Source organism: Homalodisca vitripennis, unplaced genomic scaffold (genome assembly GCF_021130785.1).
Source record: "Homalodisca vitripennis isolate AUS2020 unplaced genomic scaffold, UT_GWSS_2.1 ScUCBcl_583;HRSCAF=2921, whole genome shotgun sequence".
Taxonomy (NCBI): Eukaryota; Metazoa; Arthropoda; class Insecta; order Hemiptera; family Cicadellidae; genus Homalodisca; species Homalodisca vitripennis.
Window position 1 is genome coordinate 15,342 of NW_025776730.1, and position 22,159 is coordinate 37,500.

Here is a 22,159-nt window from a genome sequence, read left to right on the forward strand (position 1 = left end):
AGGGCTTTGGGTCTGCCTTACTGTGTGCTTTTGGAAGGGTTTCTTCCCCGTCGTTACCCTCAGCAACCTTACCAACGGGGTGGCGCCCATTTAAACAAATAATTTTCAACAACAACTTGAAGAACACAGTTAGGTTAGAGCCTTAGCACCTGGGACTTGGAGTTCTGCGCACAAGTATTATCAGAACCTACCCTTCTCCCTGAGTCTGAGTCGGCAAAGAGCAATGTTGCCTCATGCTTTTGTGGCATGGCAAAATGGCGTTCCAACGTGGGGCTGAATAATTTTGTGATTTGTTTTATTTTCTTATGAGGTCTTACAACTTTAGAAAATAAATATACTATAAGAATTCCTGGAATATACTCAGATCAAGATTATTTTGGTTTTGTGCTTGGCCGTTTCTAAACCTGGATTTGTTTAGAATTCATGAGTTTTTCTGTCGCTTTGTATAATTTATTGTCTTTGTTAAAAATGAGTGCCTATCATTTAAGAAAAGCTGAGATTAAGTATGAATTGAAAATTCGTGGATTGACTACAGAAGGCAATGCCAACGAATTAAGGAAATTATTCTCTCGGTGTTGCGCGGATAATATCCCGGTTAATCAGGCTGTGGTGAATTCACTTGACCCCGAACAGGAACTTAGCGAGTGCGAAGGAACATTCTCAGATCTATCAGTTGTGGTTTCAAGATTATGAAGGTAACTTCAGTGACAATGAATATAATCGGATCACCGCAAAGACTTCATTACTTAGTAATGCGAATAGAGAGAATACCTATTGCACCCTCATTGGACCTCGAACCAGCGCAGTTGAAAGATGACCTTTTGAAGAAGACTAAATATATGTTGGACACTTTTACTAACGCAGCTCCGAAGACCAGTACATTAAGCAAACAGGCAGCTGATAACAAAACACCAGAGACATCGACTGAACAAGAGTACAGACCAGACACAGAACATGCGCAGATCACTAAGGAATGTGGTACTACTGTAGTCACTAACATTGGACAGCGTGCATCACCAGATGTTAATCAAGTAGGATTATATTTTACACCTAATGTAAATTTGGATTCTTTAACTTGTCCACCAACTCGACAGGAACAATTTTACCAGCCTCAGATAGTATGCAGTGGAAGTCGCTCTAAAAATTTATCAGTACCTGTATACAAGTGGGGTATACATTTTGATGTTGAGTCCGGACAAAGTGTTGGGGCTTTTCTTCAGCGCGTGGAAGAACTAAGGAGAGCACGTCGAGTCAGTACTACAGAACTCTTTGAGTCAGCTGTGGACTTATTTTCAGGTCAATCATTGGTTTGGTATAGGTCGGTTCAGTCAAGAGTTAAATCATGGGAAGAGTTGTGTCAAGAGATGCGCCTTGTATTCCAAACTCCAGATTACGATTTTAGGCTTCAACGGGAAATTCAGAATAGAGTTCAGGGAGATTTTGAATCCATTGACATGTTTCTTGCATCTATGGAAGGATTGTACAACAGATTAGCCAAACCGGTTCCTGAAGAATCCCGGCTAGCCCAGATATTAAATAATATGAATTCTCACCTCCAAGATAGATTGTCACTTTGTGAGATTAGGACTATTGAAGATCTTAGAATGATGGGAAGAAGAGCTGAAGCAGGTCGTTTCCGTGCTTCTATACCTAGACAAGCACCCAGAAATTTTCCGTATTTGGAGCCTGACTTGGCATATGCAGAGTCATACCGGAAGAAAGGTGTAATTTCAGGCAAGGTCGCTGCTGTTCAGAAGGTCTCATCTGGAGCCAGTTTATCTACAAAATGTTGGAATTGTGGATCGTTGGGTCATCGCTTTAGGACATGTAACCAGGAAAAAAAGAAATTTTGCTATGGATGTGGGTCTCCGAACGTAGTCAAAGCTAATTGTTTGAAATGCTCTCCAAAAAAACGTATAGATTTGGGAGCCAGCTTGAAAACTCAGGATGACTCCCAGAATCAAGGCAAAAACAATATTTTAATCAATTTCAGCTTCCATTCTTGTGGTAATGATCCGAGGCCTTACTTGGATGTTCGGGTATTTGGGAAGGGAGTCAGAGCTTTGCTTGACTCAGGTGCTTCTCATACCGTTCTTGGACGAGAAGGGATGTGGCTCTTGGATAAGGTCCCCTCTCGAGTTAAACCAACAACAGATCGTTGGGTGGAAACTGCCGATTCAGAAAAGCATTCAATTCAAGGACGTATGATTGTACCAATAACTCTACAAGACAGGACTAGGTGCTTGGAAATATTTATAGTTCCTTCATTGAGCCAGACTTTAATATTAGGGATTGACTTCTGGGAGAAGATGCAATTGGTAACTGACCTATCAAACAAAACTTGGGAATTCGCTCCATCAAACTTAAGAATTGCGTCAGTAGAACTTCAAGGGATCAAGGGTGAAGAACACTTAACTTCAGAGGAGAAATTAAAACTTAAGGAATTTATTGAAACGGAATTTGATGCCAATCCTACAAAGTTGGGACGGACTTCTTTAGTCGAACATGTGATCGATACTGGGGATTCCCAACCTATCAAGCAACGGTATTACAATCTATCCCCCGCTAGACAGAAGATAGTTCATGAGGAGCTAGATAAAATGCTCGAACTGGGAGTTGTTGTTCCATCCAAGAGTGCATGGTCAAGTCCAATTGTTCTTTTAGATAAGCCCGATGGCTCTAAGCGATTCTGTATTGACTTTCGGAAAGTTAATATGGTTACGAAGCGTGATGCTTACCCACTCCCACAAGTAACTGTCATTTTGGATAGGCTCAGGGATGCCAGATTCCTTTCATCTCTGGATATAAAATCTGCTTATTGGCAAATTCCTTTGTCTAAAGATAGTCGTGAAAAGACTGCCTTCTCAGTCCCAGGTCGTGGACTATTTGAATTCACAACGATGCCCTTTGGTTTGCACAATGCTCCTGCAACCTGGCAGAGATTCATCGATTCTGTCATAGGCGCTGACTTGGAACAGTATGTCTTCGTGTATTTGGACGACATTCTCGTTGTCACTAAGACTTTTGAACACCACTTGGAAATCCTTAGAGAAATTTTTAAAAGATTGAAGTCTGCAAATGTAACCCTAAGTAAAGAAAAGTGCCACCTTTGTCGTTCTGAGCTGCGATATTTAGGATATGTAGTAGATCATCGGGGGTTAAAGGTTGATCCGGAGAAGGTAGAGGCCATCCTCCGGATCGCAGTTCCCACCACCCAGAAGCAGGTACGTCAGTTCTGCGGGACCGCTTCGTGGTACCGTCGATTTATCCCGGATTTTGCCTCAAGATTATATCCGCTCACCCAGCTTCTAAAGAAGAAACAAAAGTTTGTGTGGAACGAAGCAGCGCAGCAAGCCTTCGATGACATTAGAAGTTGCCTCATCAAAGCTCCGATATTGACGTGCCCAGATTTTTCAAGAGAGTTTGTTATCTCGTGTGATGCCTCAGGAGTTGGATTGGGGGCAGTGCTTAGCCAACAAGGAGATAATGGAGAACAGGTTATCGCTTATGCCAGTAGGACCTTGTCAAAGGCTGAACAAAAGTACTCTCCGCGACAGAACGAGAGTGTCTCGCAGTGATCTGGGCGATTGAGAGGTTCAGACCTTATGTGGAGGGGACACATTTCACGGTCATAACAGACCATTACAGTTTGTTGTGGCTCCACAACCTTAAAGATCCTCAAGGTCGTTTGGCAAGGTGGGCTTTACGCCTCCAACCCTACTCGTTCACTCTTATCCATAGGAAAGGTAAGGAACACTTGGTTCCGGACTTGCTGTCCAGATCTGTCGAACCCAATAACGTTCATGTTTCCTCTGTGAATCATCAACAAAATGATAGATGGTATCTCAAAATGGTTGATGAAGTTTCGAGCAAGAGTGATAAATACCCTCTCTGGAGAGTTGATAAGGGACGATTGTTCAAATTAGTTCTCAGTCCTAAAGACCCAATGAATTCAACTTCTGAATGGAAGGAAGTTGTGCCCAAGTATGAACGCTCAACTGTTTTGTCTAAGCTACATGATGAACCAACAGCAGGACATTTAGGGGTTCAGAAAACGTTCTCTCGCGTTCAAGAACGTTATTATTGGCCAAAAAATGCGAAAAGACATTTCCAAATATGTTTCTCATTGTCGTACATGCCAACAGACAAAGGATGGAAACCTGAAGCCAGCTGGTTTTATGGGAAGTAGAAGAGGGGTAGATGTACCATGGCAAATGATAGCAGCGGACCTTCTTGGGCCATTCCCTCGGTCTAGTGCTGGGTACAAGTATTTATTAGTAGTGACTGATGTTTTCACGAAATACCCTTTATTGTATCCGATCCGAGCTGCAACATCAAGCATAGTGGCCAAACATCTCGAAGATGGATTTATGCATTGGGGAATACCGAAGTACATCATTTGTGATAATGGTGCTGAATTTTCAGGTAAACTGGTTAAACAGCTAGCTGATCAGTATAAAATCAAAATTCTTTACAACGCCAGCAGACACCCTCAAGCCAACCCCACCGAGAGAGTAAACAAAACTCTGGGAAATATGCTTAGAGCTTATGTTGGAAGCAATCATCGGCATTGGGACAAAGAGACACCAAAGATTGGATTCGCGTTGAGAAGCGCCAAACATGAGTCAACGACTTACACTCCGGCCTACCTGAACTTTGGCCGAGAGCTGAACATCAACCTTGAAGAAAACGATGACACAAATGAAGTGATTCCAGAAGTAGAAGACAACAGAGACTACGGGAAGAAACTGGTAGAATTAAAGAAGATGTATCAGGAAGTTCAAGAAAGGCTTATTCAAAATCACGAAAAGAATGCAAAACGCTATAATCTCAGAAGAAGACCAATGGACTTCAAAGTCAATGATCGAGTGTGGAAAAGGAACTTCCCGCAATCGGACGCAGCCAAAGCATTTTGTGCAAAATTAGCACCCAAGTTTACAGGTCCTTTTATAATATCAAAAAAAATATCCCCTTTGATATATCAGCTTCGAGACGAAGAAGGCAAGAACATAGGAAATTGGCACATCTCTGACCTCAAGGCGTATACTTAGATTGAGAAAATTTAAGAAATTTTCTTTTGGTGGGGGAGTATTGTAACGTTTATGTTTTATGGACCTCATTTCGGAAGTTGGATTGATCACCCAACTAGACATTTCCACTGCGGAAGCTAGCCCGCAAAGTTGGCCGATGCATTCCCTAAAACTTGAGCTTGCAGTATTTGCCTATCAGAGTTATGTTGGGCGCTGAGAAATTGCCATAAGCGCTGTTGCCTAGCCAGAGCCGCCACTTTGGACCTTAGACCGGTGCGCCGGCAAGTTTAATCCTGAGCGGGTGATATGGCATTGTCTCGACAATTAGGCTTGTTCTGGATGAGCTCCCGACCTGTTCACTTGGATTGTGGAAGCCCTCTTCACGTCGTGGATTTTCAGCATTTTCTTCAGGGAAAAATTTGCTTAGAGGTAAGGCAGACCGTCATTTTCTATAATTCAAATCTTTGTCAAAAGCAATATTTAAAAGCGTTAAAATTTAAATCATTATTAGACTTTTGCAATCATTAAAATAGGTTCTCTTTATTCATGCTTGGACAATCCTAAGTAAGGCACATGGTACATAAGAACGATGTTTAATGTATGATTACTTATTTTAAAAGTAATTAGGGTTTCGTTTATTGTGTTGTCAATATTTTATGTTGTGTGATAAACTGCCCAATTTGTATTTTATTGGGAAAGAGCTGAATATGAAAATAGTACTGTCTGTTTAATGTGTATAGCGATATAAAATTCACTCATATAAATCTAACTGTAGCTTTAAATGAATACGAGCCAATTATGCAATATTAATTTTGAAGGAAGAAACTTGGAGTAGAATTTAGGGTAGTTAAAATCTGTTTCAGTAATATTTTGTAGCCTTAAAATGTCTAATGTTAAAGTAAATGTATATTTATAAAAAAAAAATCAAGTACGTTCTTGTTTGTGAATATAAATGTCTCATTTGTTTTGTATGTTTAAAGAACAGTGTAATTTGTAAAATGTAAAGTTGTAAATTTGTCAATTTTGAGACAACGATTGTGGTTTGTACACAATTGTTCGATGACAATGAATATTGCAGTAACCTTATTGAATATTGCCAGTAACTTGATTTTATTTGTGCCACAGAATATGAGTGTTGTTATCAATATATTTATCTTAAAAATATTTACCTTTCGTCGTTAAGAACAGGTTATTAGCTGCTCTACTAGCTAACTGTCCGTATATAATATTTAATTATTGTCCACTATTTTCAGAGCCAAATTTATTAATGTTTCATATCTCGTAAATTTATTAATGTTTCATATCTCTGATATATCTCGTAGTAATGATTTTAAATGACAATTAATGATTTTGTTTAGTAAAGTTCTAATGTGTCTAAATAATAACCTTATTTTCGTACTTGTGATTTTGTACAAACTGTCCAATAATAGATTATCATTTATCTTTTACATGTTATTTTGTGAGCTCGTGAGTTATGATGCAGTTAAGCTGCACAAGTATTATTTCATAGAAAAGGATTAAAATGTTTTGAAGTAACTGAAACAATATATATATCGATATTATGAAGTTTAGAATTTTATGTAAATAAATGTAAACAGTAACAGTTTTAAAGATTAAATTCAGGTTTTGATTAAATGAATCCCAATTATTAAAAATATAAATAATATTATAAAATTAAACATATAAAAAAATAATGCTTTAGTAAATAGATTTATTAAAATGTTTAATGTGAATCTGCAAAATTATTTGTTTTACACCATTGTAGTTAATTATGTAGTTTAATTATTTGCCTACCAAAAATACTATATATTATTGAATATGTAGGGCTTTTCTTTACGTTCCGGACATCGTCAAGCGAACGGAACGGTTGGTTGACAGCCACAGCCATCAGCATCACGTCGCATCGCCGCTACCGCGTCGTCGCCGCTGACCGGTGGCCGTGGTGACATTGGCCCTCCCCGCCCCCGCACCGCACTGCCACTGCCGTGTGCCTACTCACTGGGACTTCTATTCACTCACCGTATCGCCTGTCATGAACCGATAAGTGATAGAATAGTCATTCTTTTCCACTTGGTGAACTTGAATCAATATTATTTTGGATTTGGCTGGCCAGCACGGACTTAGACTGTGATAGTCAAAGTTAATTAAATACAACGATTCTATTTCATATTAGTGCGGTTATGAGACTTCTGGACATTTCAGGGGACATTTCTGGACTCTGCCAGTGATGCAATTCGTCGCTTCATTTGTCAATTATGTTAGTTATTAAATGTCTCACTGTTCATTTAAATGTTTAATGTTTGTTTTCATGAGTACTCTTTTCAGCGGTGGCCACCTGCTTTGTTGTTTATTGTCATAATTGAATATTGATTATAGCTATTAAGTACTGATCATTGATTATTGTGATAGATTTTTATTATTGTCCGCCATGGTGATTTCTGATATATATTTTGGAGATTTATCATACTTTATTGAAATTAATTGTTGTGAATACTTGTGAATTCGACCTAAGGTCACTGATTAAGAATATTTACTTCCTCTCATTGAGTTTATTAGAAAGTTGAACTGATACTTATCAGGTTGATGAGCTGAATATGTTTCCTGTCTTTTTGAAATTTTGAAATGGGTTCTTAATTTGATCATGTTTAAATAAATCCAAGATTTTCTGATATATATATACAGTATTTAATTTTCCTTCATAATTTAGTGATAGTTTTGTGGAATTGAAAAATATAACAACCACAATTAGATTAAATAAACTGATATATGCCAATTAAATTTAAATAATTTTGCTGTGTAACCTAGAGTCCCCTCAGGACTGGATTACAATTAGTTATCAGCACTTCATACTTAAGGATGGAGTTGTGCCGAGATACACAAACATAGTGGTTTAGTAAAATTTGAGTTTATCAAGGTGAAATAACTTTAGATGCCATTAGTGGATTTCCAGGAAACTAATAGTGTATTATTGGGGTTCATATCATAGCTTGTGAACCGAGCATGAATAAATGTTAGGGCTTTGGGTCTGCCTTACTGTGTGCTTTTGGAAGGGTTTCTTCCCCGTCGTTACCCTCAGCAACCTTACCAACGGGGTGGCGCCCATTAAACAAATAATTTTCAACAACAACTTGAAGAACACAGTTAGGTTAGAGCCTTAGCACCTGGGACTTGGAGTTCTGCGCACAAGTATTATCAGAACCTACCCTTCTCCCTGAGTCTGAGTCGGAGCAATGTTGCCTCATGCTTTTGTGGCATGGCAATTTGTATAATTATTCATATTATACACTTTTCAGGAGTGTCATGTAGTTCAGTTTTGTTTCTTGAAGTTTAAAACTGTAACAGGATTTTGAACATTTGCGTTCGCTATAACATTTACAAGAACAGAACACTACGTTTCGAGGATTGAAATTTATCCTCTTTTTTAAGTGTCTAAACTCAAAACGAATGTATTCATATTATACACTTTGGAGGAGTCATGTAGTTTTGTTTTGTTTCTAAATATTTGAAGTTTAACATGGTAACAGGATTTTGCTCATTTGTGTTCGCTATAATATGTTACAAGAACAGAACACTTCGTTTCGAGGATTGAAATTTATCCTCTTTTTCAGATGTCGAAACTCAATACGAATGTCAAGTCATCACAAATCAATATATGGCTTGAACGGGCTTACGGTTTGTTCTTCTTATTTCTGCAGTGTACGTCAGGTATATAATTGAATGAAGAATCTTGGAGCATTTGAAGAAGTTTAATTTACTAACAGAGGTAAATAAATACAAATATTACAGAAATCCAAAGGACAAAAAAATCATTCGAAAACAAATCAGGAATTTATGAAATTAAATGCAACTACAGTGATAAATTGTACATTGGCCAAACAAAAATGAACGTCTAGACACGATTCAAAGAAAACTTTGCACATATAAAAATATGAAATAAATGAAAAATCTCCTATTGCGAATCATTGTATTGAATCTGGACACAACATATCTAATACAAATTTACGATTATTAAAATAAGTTATTAACACACTACATTTCAATGCCCGCCTGGAGGCCACAAGAAAACTCGGGGTTTTTTCTGTGGATACTGTCTGCGAAAAGATTATGGAGGATGAGGGGAACTGGGATTGTTTGTCACAGTTCGTCCGGGGCATCCTCCTGGAAAAGAAATCCGATCTGGACCGCGAAGTGGCCCAGATCCCTTGACCGAGCGGCTGGATAAGGAGCGAGCCCCACGGGCTTAAGCCAAATTTAGGCCTAGCCTGAAGTAATGTGATAACAATCCCAGGTTAGAATCCTAGAGTAGAGGAGGGTTTTTAGTGGGTAAACCCGTTTTTAGGGGAGTCCCACACTACAGGCTGGCCACCTGCGTGCGTAATTGCATTTTTCCTGCCTCTCCCTCAAAAAAAAAAAAAAAAAAAACTACATTTCAATGCTTGGGAAACATTTACATTAGCATAAAGCAATAAAAACTTATCAATAATGACGACGAACCTATTCAAAATTCAATTCTACTCTCATCTTAATTTATAAGAAAATTAAAATGTAATTCTGTTTAAATATTTTATGCTGGCTAATCATATTTCCAAATCCTTTTCCATATGTCATTTGAATATCTATTATTTAGAACAATATAAATATTTATTCAATTGTTAAGTGTCTGACCATTTATTCCGAAAGGCCTTGCAATAATAATATAAATATTAGAAAATTTGTGTTTATTTACCAGTGATAGTAAAATATAATTGCATTTTTTGACGTGCAATTTGTGCTCTTGTCGTAGTTTTGACTCTTGAAAATATTGATCTGTGCTTGCTTAATCTTATGTGCCATAATTTTTGACATCTCATGAAGAGAATAGATTCCAGTCAACCGAACATAACGACTTAAAATATAAAAAACCTATTATCGTTCCAAATCATAGATCTTAAACAATTTAAAGCAAGGCATTGAGGTCTAAACCAGACCTCAATGCGTAACCTAAGGTGGACAAGGAGAACTACGGGTTTGAGAACATAGAAAAGTACCTTAGGGATGAAGTAGCCGTTGAAGTAGGTATCCTCCGTGCAACGGTGAGGTATTGCTAGGGCAGCCAAAGTCTCTCTCCTCATGACCTCTCTAAGGACTGCTTCGGTGTATGGCAAACTGTGTGAATATCATGTAGTTAATACACAAAAATATATCATGTAGTCAATACAGTAAATTGTTAAACATTAACATTAAGTACAAAAACTTTATTCGGGCCAAAAGACTGCGATCGAAAAAGTAGACTCTGCCCGCCTGAATTAGAAGTAGATTTCAGCGCTTAACCTGCACCGAACTATGGCGTGTAAAATATTTAGACGGAACACTCTGATTAAGTCAGTACCAAAATTGATGAGGAAGAACTCATTTGTGTCGATGAATTGCATTTGTTGAGTTGTCTGCATGATGTGGTAGGTTGGTCAACTCATCTACTGTTGGCAAACCGGTTGTTTCACATTATGTTTAGTGATGAAAAGAATTACCCTGACAAGCTTTTTTATATAACACAGAATTTCAGTTCTTTTCATGGATTGCTATTTGCTAAAAACACATATTTGAAAAAAACTGCAATCTGAGTATTTATTTATCAATCTATAAAAAGATACTGCATCCATTGCTAAAATCTGTTGTCACTTAATACTGTGGCTGTGTGATATGTATAATAATAATAATAATAACAGCAACAACAAAAATAATGGTAATAAAAATATATAGCGGCAAACAATAGAAACAACGATTTAAAATATATGACATGCAACTATTTAACTCTTGTTATATTTTATAAACTCTCACAATAATAAAAAATACTCGGAATTTTAAATTTAATTTATATTAATTTTGTTACCGTAAAATTTCTGAAGTTGTAAATAGAGGAGACAGGATAGTTTGTATATTTATGGACCACAGTAGGCATTTGATATTGTATATTGTACCTAACAACTTGCTTAGAAACCTGAAAAGTATATCAGACATGAAGAATGACATTCTGGGCACCTTATACCACTGTGTCAAATGAAGTGTCCTAAAGGACATAAAAGCAATGATAGTACTCCCAGGCATACAAAGTGTCCTAAAGGACAGGAAAGCTAGTGTTACTACTGCCACGAAATAGCCAAAAACGAAATGCCGGGTTCACACACTTCTAATATGAATACATCAATATTGCCTACAGTTTTAAACATATTTTCCTAGTGTACCAACGCCTGATAAATAGAGAATTTATTAAAAAGGTGAAACAAGGAAAACTCAAAACACAAATGAAAGCCTACATGCTGCTGTTTTGTAAAAATACCCAAAGAAAAAAAACCTGTCGAAAAGGTTGGTCGAGTTCGTTGTTGCTGAGGCTATTCTAAAATATAATTTTGGCAAAAAATCCCTCCTTTTGTACATTGCATTGTCCCCTGAAACACTATTGGAATAAATAGCTAGGCCCTAAAGTTGCTAAAATAATATTTAGAAAATAGGAATCAATACGTTGAAGTTAGACAGATAAAACAAAAAACTACATAAAATCACTTCTTGATTAAAATTGCTAAATGCGGTGTTCCTCAGGGTTCCGATTTGGGTACATTATAATTTCTCGGTTACCTTAAGGGTTTGCCGAAGAATGTTTTCAGAAAGAGTACAATTCATTTATCTGTTGATTATGCCAACTCATTTGTTTCAGGAAGTTAGTTAAAGATGTTGAAATATCTTTTTTTAAACCTATCCCAGATTGGCAATGTTTACCCAAAAAAGTTTACTTTATAATGAATATAAAACACTAATTTTATAGATTAAAGACACATTTAAGACAAAACAATCACAATAAATCAATCGATAATTTATTGGGAATTTTTGTTAGAAGAGAACTTATTCACATATGACATACAACTATTTAACACATATTATATTATTTAATTCATATCAATTTTGTTAGTGTAGAATTTCTGAAGCTGTAAATAGAGGAGGCAAGATAGTTGGTATATTTATGGACCTCAGTATGGTATAATAGGGCATATATATATATATATATATATATATATATATATATATATATATATATATATATATCGTATCACTAGTCAGTATCGTATCCTTAGTAAGTATCGTATCCCTAGTCAATATCGTATCACTAGTCAGTATCATACTATTAGTCAGTATCGTATCCCTATCATCGGAGCAAGACGGACTTGCTGAACCCATGATGGTCTTCTTGGTTCTCTAGAAATTAATTACATTTGTCTTTAATGCATTGTTATGCAATTCCATTTGCAATACTTTGTTTCCTCAAACTGTTATACGGAGCGAATGGCTCGTTGAGACATGGTAGTGTCCAGCCCTTCTGGGTTTATTCCTTTAATGCCCAACAATGCCGTGCCTCAATGTCAAAGGAGTCCAGTTTTGAGTGACACAAATTTACAATTAATTTGTTTTATTAAATTGAGCTTTATATGAGTGTTGAAATGGCATTCAAAAACAGTAAATAGTTTGAATTCGCCACTAGTGCCACCTATAATAAAACGTTTTGTTACAATATTTTGCAGTAAAGATATCAAGCCAATCTATAGCCTTCTTTCTAACTTTTGAGGGAACAATTATATTTTTTACTATGCCAATTATCCCAGCCAGGCAGGTCATTGACCAATTATGGTAGAGTCTTAGTAGTAATTTATTTCACGTTCTATTCGTTCTGCTTTGATATTCGATAATCCTCAACTTTATGTTCTACTTCACTGTTTGATTCGCGCAAACTATCAGCCAACTCCTAACCGAAGAGGACGCATATAATTTAAATTAACTTAAAATTAATGTTACATATACCTACATGGAAGTAGCCTGTGGGTTATGAATTCTTTTTCAATTGCGATATCGTCTATTCATAGAGAAAACGCTTACTTCTTTCTGTCATCAAGAGTAGGTAACCTGGAGCGTCCGACCACACTGTCTATCTCTTGGTGGACTCGAAGCTGCACCTGTGGATACAGCAAGAGGAACTCAATCGCAAATCCCAAGGTGGCCGTCGTCGCCATGGATGTAGGAAACAGAAGATCCCAAAACGTCATCACCATCTGCTCTTCTGCAACAGATATCAGGATTTGACGAGGTGATCCTTGCATCAAGGAACAGTCAAGTTGGAAAGAATATAAATGAATGAGTTGAGATTTAATTTTTGAGTACACAAAAATGATGTCTCAATTATCTATATCTGAAGTTATTGAGTTATGTTACAACTGCCTGGAATCTAAGTACATGAACAAACCTGAGAACCAATGTTGAGCGTCGGACATATTTTTGCTCTCCATTTCTTTGAGATAAACGTCACAAAAGTCACGAAGGGCATCAGTTAAAAAACGTGTCTTTGTGTTCCTGCACCCTCTCCTGAAACATACATGCACAAATAATAAATATTTATTTCATATTCTTCTCCTAATGTCTAAAACACTACGTGTAAGCTTTAGATGTCATGGGCGTACAAGATCAATGGAATTGTTCGCCAGGAGGCATCACAATTGCACGATGGAGCGGGTTCAGCGGCTGGGTAACCGCATTTCCAATTGCCTGGACTTCTTTTCCTGCTCTCCTAACCAGTTTAAAGCTTCTGTTGAACGCTTTTCGTTACATGGCTCCGAGTGACTTTTTATTCGTTGTTAGCATGTTTTATCTTGTTTTGATAATAATTTTGTGTTATTGCTTGTTATTTGTTATCGCTTTTTCATTTTTTTAAATTGATCCTTGTGATTGATATTGTTCTTTTATGAGGGTTATATTGTTGTTGACATTATTAGTCATTGTTTTTTTATTTCTATTGCTGTTGGTATTAGGCTACGATTCTTTTGTTGTTTTTATGTTATTAGCTTCCTGTATTGTTTCTTGTATTTTTAACTTTTTATATAGTTTTATTATTTATTCCCTACTTAGTTTGTTTGTTGTTATATATCTATATAAGCCATATTTTTCCTTATTGCGGTGTCATACCCTGATTATTTATTATTGTGTTTATACAGATATTTATTTTTATTTATCTTTTGAGTCTGTCATATTATGTACAGGTTGTAAATTGGATGATGTCCGTTGAAAATAAAGTAATAAAAGCTAGTTAGTTGCATTAAAAGCTAAACTAGCCTTAGCGACACTAGGGTATGTTTTTAATGACACTACTTCGTAACACTTTTAGAAGAGTTTTAAATTATAAATAATATAGCTTTTTCAACATATTTTACCTTGATGAAGCTTTTCATGAAGGCGTTGCTCTTCTTACAGTCATCGAAGCCGAACCATTGTGAAGCCAAGTGGCGGAGCCATGGAGTCATATTGATTGCTCCAGTAGTAGGATCTACGGACAACTGGAAGCGGTAGGCCGCGTAAGCCAACTCCCTCAGCTTGTGGTGGAGAGAGGGCGGTAGCCGTGTACCAAATAGGAGTTGTAGGATGAAGTTGAGGAAGAAAGAATAGAACACTGTCGGCACTACGACCTTTCCCTCGTGGCATACTCCCTGAAGTAAAATAAAACAGGACGATAAGTGTAATCCTTAAGGATATTATGATATATTGTGTTCTCAGGTTTGTGAATTTGATGTCACTGATATTTCGCAACTAAACTGATAGAGAACACAATGGGACTTTAAGATATCAAAGGAGTATTGATAAATTTCACAACATCAACCTCTTACTGACTCGACTAATTAAGCATTTTGTGTAATTAAATAGATATAGTAAAAATGGGGATAGGAAAAAAAACAAATAGTGCTTTGGTAGCTATTCGATTTCTTAGTCATATTACTTCAAAAGTATGCCAAACACGGTTAACTAAACTATTTTGAAATGTTCTTTAATGGAGAAAATGAGGATAATGTAGCCACTTTGTCTAAAATATATAAAAATATTTTAAATAATGTCTTAAAGTAGTATACTTTCATTTCCAGAAAGATTGTAAAAGCGATACAAACCGTGTATTGCACAGAAATCATTTAAGTTTTTTTTCTTAATTTTAGGTTATATCCTTATTATTCCATCGATCTAGGGACCGAGAGGAATCGGGGTTCTTCGTTAGGGGAATATAAAAAAACTAAGCAAGTGTAAGTTTAAGAGGAGGGTATCAAGGTTGTCAACATTCACGTGAGAATTTGAAGTTTGTCTACCAACTTAATTTAAAGGTAATTTAAGAGTGTTTCAGTACTTTTTCTGTTTTTAATCATTTAGGTCACAGTTACCTCCTTGGTGAATTTTACTCGTCATTTTTCCTTTATTGTTTCAGTCCTATATATAAAGCTACTGCGAAATTCTTTGGCACCTCGAAGTTGCCTTTCCTGCTTGGTTAGATTTGGTTGTATAATCATTTACAGAAATTGGTTACAGAGTCATTGGTACATATATCCTTTGTAAGTAATGCTTTTCCACATATTCGATATAACATTAGTGTTATGAGTGTAATTTGAAGTATATTACTTATAGTTGTGTCAGAATGTACAGAAAGTAAGGTGTATTGTGTGTGTATGTTTTTTATTTACTTCGGCCATTGCAAACTATTGCCCTGCTACGTATAATATAGGTGAGTTTGTAATACTTTTAGTTCTCAAGAATTAGTGATCAGCCTTTTGGTATTTTACAGATTGGTACAACCTCAAGAAATGATCTTCGTTCGGCTCCATCATCGCTAATAGCGGAAGATATCACTGCCAGCCTGTTTTAAACTATTAGTTCCTTTTAAAAGATATCTTTAATTTTTGCCCTATTTGAAATTTAATCGTTTTCTATTGTTATTTTTAAATTTACTTTTTAAGAATAATTCTTTTGAAAAACGTCAAATATTGGCCTAGGAAAACATTGACCGAAAATGATAATTTAGGTTAAATGCGTATTTTGGAGATATACTCGTACATCCCCAATTACTCAGCGGTTTGTAAGCAGTCATATATTTTGTACAAAAAAAACCAGTAACTATACCTCCACATGTTTTGACTGGACCAGGTCAATGAAGTCTCTCAATTCTTCTTCAATCATCTTCTCAAAATGTTTATTTCTAGTACCGAAACCGAAGTCCCTCAGGTTCCTCAGCATAAATCTCCTCTGTTCAGTCCAGCGGTGCCCGTCAATGAAGAACTTCCCTGAAACATGTGATCAAAACATTTATTTTTAGTACCGAAGCCGAAGTCCCGCAGGTTCCTCAGCATAAATCTCTTCTGTTCAACCCAGAAGTGCCCGTCAATGAAGAACTGCCCTGAAACATATGATCAAAAAGTTTATTTCTACTGCCAAATCCGAAGTTCCTCAGGTTCCTTAGCATAAATCTCCTCTGTTCAACCCAACGGTGCCCGTCAATGAAGAACTGCCCTGAAACATTTGATCAAAAAGTTTTTTCTACTACCAAATCCGAAGTTCCTAAGGTTTCGTAGCATAAATCTCCTCTGTCAGTCCAGCGGTGCCCTCATTAACATAAACTAAATTTCTAATTTCACTTGGACTGAATAAAGATTTTAATTTAGTAGTTGCGAAATCGTGAAATTGTTACTTTACACAACAAAAGTCAAATACTGATCCATTTAAGAGAAAACAGTGGATACAAATTATCATTACTAAAATGTAATCGAGCACATATCTGATAGGTAAAAAATTATCAAATGAAAAGAAGAATAAAGTATGCTTTTAAAGTACTACAAATATATTGATTCAAGTTCCTAAAAAAAATTATGTTAGTAAAATAATTGAAAAAACTGTCGTTTCCAATACTCGCGCAAAATTTTGGATTTCGTGATTCAAGGTAGCAATAGTGCATATTAATTTATATTAGTGATTTTACGTAAACAATTTCGCAGTAAGGCCTATTTTATTATTTCACCTTGGAAAATGAGTTGGGGTAACTTGTTATTATTTATATGTACGTAATAGCACAATAAATTAATAAATACGTAAGTAAGTAACGTAAGTTAATTAATTAATTTGAGTGAATTTATATTATTACTCATAATTATTATTGAATAGTGTCACTGTAATATTGTTAACTTTAATGACTTATTTTATATTTGTGTTGTCATTTCATAAGCTACTACTGCAAACTGGCGGTTGCCGTTGGAAGAAGAATAAATGAAAAACATTACATTGTGTAACTAGAAATGTGTGAAGGAAACAAGATTTCCGGACATTTGCCATCGTTCAGTGATACAAGAAATCAGTAACGCTACGTTTCGAGATCTGCAATCTGATCTCTTCTTCAGGTAAATAACTAACCTAACACATCACTGCAAACTAGGTTAGAATAAACAAATCATACAAGAGCGTTGTGACACGCGTAAGTCAGAAATTACAACCACCATGTTGTGGGCCAACTTTACTAACTCTAAAACATGCACTTAATAAAAAAACTAAACACACTACTCATTAAAACTGAACTACAGCATACAGGTCACAATACGTCTGTATTCGTCGGCCAACCACTTATGACTAGTACAGCAATAGACAGATTTTATAGTTGCCACAAATAGTTTTGGCGTTTTCATTTACAGAGCCTTTTTTTGCAAGAGATAAGTTTCCTCCCAAAGGAGTTTTAATAGTTGCTTTTGCCAATGGAAAATGCAAAGGAGCTTCTGTTGTGAAAGTCGAGATGGATATCGTATAGAGACGAGGTATGAGAAAACACTGATTTTTCAAACCAAAATGTATGTCTTTGCTTGAGCCAACGTCAAATTTATATATCAAATATATATCATCCAGTATTTGTAACCAGCATTTGTACTCAGTACCGTCGAGTAACGGTATTAGAAGTAACGGTTACAGGTTCGTACTGATTTAGCCCATCTCCAGTTGGTAGCGGACATTGACTCAAATGTAAAAGTCCTTGGCTGTATATAAATAAATAAATAAATATATATATATATATATTTACATATATTACATATTTACATATATATTATCAGTATATTCGTATTTTACTTTCCGTAACTTTTTAAATACCAGATACCCTAAATCAGTATTTCAGTATTTGTAACGTTTTAAATACTGGGTACTTGAAATCAGGGTAAATGAGACCAGGCGAAGGCTGTGGAGAGCTGTTTCTTTCAAAGAAAATTTTCACGCTAACCAATCTTTTGATTTACCACTCATCAATTTTTGTTTTAAAAAACCGCAAAATTTTCCCTATAGCTCAACATGACCACTTTACCCGACACAAAGGTAAATTAATATCCGACAGATTCAAACTTAGTCTGTTCAAAAATTCCATTTTTTACTACGGTCCAAAGATTTTTAATTGGTTGCCTATAGAAAACCAGGTTAAAAACTCAGAAAATTTAAAATTATTCAAATCGGAATTAAAACGAATTTTGAATGAGACAGCTTTCTACAGCCTTGGGGAGGCGATAGGCCCAACAGGGTTGTGAGGCCAGCAAGTCCATTTTAGTTTTAATTTTAATTTAATTTTAATTTTAATTTACTGCTACAGTTGTCCATTCACATTATTTGAATTCAAATTAGATTGATTTGTAGTCACACGTATGCATTTTTTTTGTAATCGACTTGTACAAAAAACATTATGTTCAATTGTACGAATAAATTCTTTGTCTTTGTCTTTGTCAGTATCGAACACAAAGTTTTGTAAATGATTTGATGAAATTAATAGTATTCAAAAGTACATCGCAATTATGTAAAACCTGTATAAAAATAATTTATTACTAATAAAAGGTTTCTCTCTCACTCACTTCTCCTTCCACTGTTCACTTAAAAGCGGCTCATCTATAGAAACAAAGTATCTGTCGTCAGAATTTTTGGTTCTCAGTAACCGTTACAGATAATGGAGAAAAGTAATCGTTACAAGTTACTGATTACTGAAGTAACCGTTACAAATTACTGATTACTGAAGTATCCGTTACAGGTACTGGAGAAAAGTAACCGTTACAAAGTACTTATTAGAAATACCGTCTCATCTCTATTACCAACCTCTGATGACCCAGTCCGGATCGCGGCTCTCAGCCACATAAGAGTCGACTCTGCCTTGGAACGCCGGGTGTTTAAGCATATCCCGAACGCTGGCGTGGCTGCAAGCGACTACGGTGGGGTAGGGTCCCAGATACATCCCCAGGAGTTCGGTGTCGTAGCGTCTAGCCATCCAGTGCATAGCCTTGTACGGGAACCTATAGTTCTCCACCAGCAGCTGGAGATAGCCGCCCCATATCGGCCAGCGATACGGCCCTGTAAAAAATTCGTGAATCTTAGTCATCCCAGTGTACTTACACCTCCCACGACAAGCTTCTAGGATATATTCTAGGAGTTCACAATAAAATAAATGTATCATATAGAATTGTTCGAAAATATATTTTAGGAGTTAAAAGTCAAAGCAAATGGAAAATATGTTATGTGTTTCTAACAATTCGTCGGGCTATTTATGTTTCGAGGTCTTTGACCAAAAACTATTTATATACATATATGTATATATATACACGACTCCCGACGGAGCAAGTACTTTTTGTGATTCAATGTTTATTGAAATTAAATAAGGCTTTTGCCATTATATACAATTTAACGTATATATATATATATATATATATATATATTGTGTGTGTGTGTGTGTGTGTGTGTGTGTGTGTGTGTGTGTGTGTGTGTGTGTGTGTGGTGTGTGTGTGTGTGTGTGTGTGTGTGTGTGTGTGTGTGTGTGTGTGTGTGTGTGTGTGTGTGTGTGTGTGTGTGTGTGTGTGTGTGTGTGTGTGTGTGTGTGTGTGTGTGTGTGTGTGTGTGTGTGTGTGTGTGTGTGTGTGTGTGTGTGTGTGTGTGTGTGTGTGTGTGTGTGTGTGTGTGTGTGTGTGTGTGTGTGTGTGTGTGTGTGTGTGTGTGTGTGTGTGTGTGTTGTGTGTGTGTGTGTGTGTGTGTGTGTGTGTGTGTGTGTGTGTGTGTGTGTGTGTGTGTGTGTGTGTGTGTGTGTGTGTGTGTGTGTGTGTGTGTGTGTGTGTGTGTGTGTGTGTGTGTGTGTGTGTGTGTGTGTGTGTGTGTGTGTGTGTGTGTGTGTGTGTGTGTGTGTGTGTGTGTGTGTGTGTGTGTGTGTGTGTGTGTGTGTGTGTGTGTGTGTGTGTGTGTGTGTGTGTGTGTGTGTGTGTGTGTGTGTGTGTGTGTGTGTGTGTGTGTGTGTGTGTGTGTGTGTGTGTGTGTGTGTGTGTGTGTGTGTGTGTGTGTGTGTGTGTGTGTGTGTGTGTGTGTGTGTGTGTGTGTGTGTGTGTGTGTGTGTGTGTGTGTGTTGTGTGTGTGTGTGTGTGTGTGTGTGTGTGTGTGTGTGTGGTGTGTGTGTGTGTGTGTGTGTGTGTGTGTGTGTGTGTGTGTGTGTGTGTGTGTTGTGTGTGTGTGTGTGTGTGTGTGTGTGTGTGTGTGTGTGTGTGTGTGTGTGTGTGTGTGTGTGTGTGTGTGTGTGTGTGTGTGTGTGTGTGTGTGTGTGTGTGTGTGTGTGTGTGTGTGTGTGTGGTGTGTGTGTGTGTGTGTGTGTGTGTGTGTGTGTGTGGTGTGTGTGTGTGTGTGTGTGTGTGTGTGTGTGTGTGTGTGTGTGTGTGTGTGTGTGTGTGTGTGTGTGTGTGTGTGTGTGTGTGTGTGTGTGTGTGTGTGTGTGTGTAGACAGTAGACAGTAGACAGTAGACAGTAGACAGTAGACAGTAGACAGTAGACAGTAGACAGTAGACAGTAGACAGTAGACAGTAGACAGTAGACAGTAGACAGTAGACAGTAGACAGTAGACAGTAGACAGTAGACAGTAGACAGTAGACAGTAGACAGTAGACAGTAGACAGTAGACAGTAGACAGTAGACAGTAGACAGTAGACAGTAGACAGTAGACAGTAGACAGTAGACAGTAGACAGTAGACAGTAGACAGTAGACAGTAGACAGTAGACAGTAGACAGTAGACAGTAGACAGTAGACAGTAGACAGTAGACAGTAGACAGTAGACAGTAGACAGTAGACAGTAGACAGTAGACAGTAGACAGTAGACAGTAGACAGTAGACAGTAGACAGTAGACAGTAGACAGTAGACAGTAGACAGTAGACAGTAGACAGTAGACAGTAGACAGTAGACAGTAGACAGTAGACAGTAGACAGTAGACAGTAGACAGTAGACAGTAGACAGTAGACAGTAGACAGTAGACAGTAGACAGTAGACAGTAGACAGTAGACAGTAGACAGTAGACAGTAGACAGTAGACAGTAGACAGTAGACAGTAGACAGTAGACAGTAGACAGTAGACAGTAGACAGTAGACAGTAGACAGTAGACAGTAGACAGTAGACAGTAGACAGTAGACAGTAGACAGTAGACAGTAGACAGTAGACAGTAGACAGTAGACAGTAGACAGTAGAACAGTAGACAGTAGACAGTAGACAGTAGACAGTAGACAGTAGACAGTAGACAGTAGACAGTAGACAGTAGACAGTAGACAGTAGACAGTAGACAGTAGACAGTAGACAGTAGACAGTAGACAGTAGACAGTAGACAGTAGACAGTAGACAGTAGACAGTAGACAGTAGACAGTAGACAGTAGACAGTAGAACAGTAGACAGTAGACAGTAGACAGTAGACAGTAGACAGTAGACAGTAGACAGTAGACAGTAGACAGTAGACAGTAGACAGTAGACAGTAGACAGTAGACAGTAGACAGTAGACAGTAGACAGTAGACAGTAGACAGTAGACAGTAGACAGTAGACAGTAGACAGTAGACAGTAGACAGTAGACAGTAGACAGTAGACAGTAGACAGTAGACAGTAGACAGTAGACAGTAGACAGTAGACAGTAGACAGTAGACAGTAGACAGTAGACAGTAGACAGTAGACAGTAGACAGTAGACAGTAGACAGTAGACAGTAGACAGTAGACAGTAGACAGTAGACAGTAGACAGTAGACAGTAGACAGTAGACAGTAGACAAATGCTTTATTTCAAGAAAGTTCACAATACTTTTAAACATTCCAAGAGCTCACAGAGCTCGTGCGGAAATACTATTAACATACGAAACAAAATTAATTACAGCATACTGGCTCAATATTAGATTTTATCCAAATAGTTTTGTGATTCGGGGAATCAGATTTTCTGGCAAAAATTTTCCCATCTTTGGGCCATACGTACCTAAATCCTTTCTCCTTTAATTGCTTTGCCTTGTAAAGTA

General features: G+C 37.1%; 1 protein-coding gene across 1 annotated transcript in view; it reads right to left on the bottom strand.

The window, feature by feature from the left end:
• Positions 1-22,159, bottom strand: part of LOC124370868 (probable cytochrome P450 304a1) — a 38,457-nt gene that overhangs the window by 11,265 nt on the left and 5,033 nt on the right. Inside the window, exons 2-8 of the mRNA XM_046829171.1 lie at positions 18,966-19,217; positions 15,981-16,141; positions 14,258-14,530; positions 13,511-13,617; positions 13,297-13,415; positions 12,933-13,113; positions 10,058-10,175 (exon numbers count right to left, since the gene is read on the bottom strand). Of these exons, the coding sequence (XP_046685127.1) occupies positions 10,058-10,175; positions 12,933-13,113; positions 13,297-13,415; positions 13,511-13,617; positions 14,258-14,530; positions 15,981-16,141; positions 18,966-19,217 (1,211 nt within the window). The remainder of the gene's footprint in view (positions 1-10,057; positions 10,176-12,932; positions 13,114-13,296; positions 13,416-13,510; positions 13,618-14,257; positions 14,531-15,980; positions 16,142-18,965; positions 19,218-22,159) is intronic.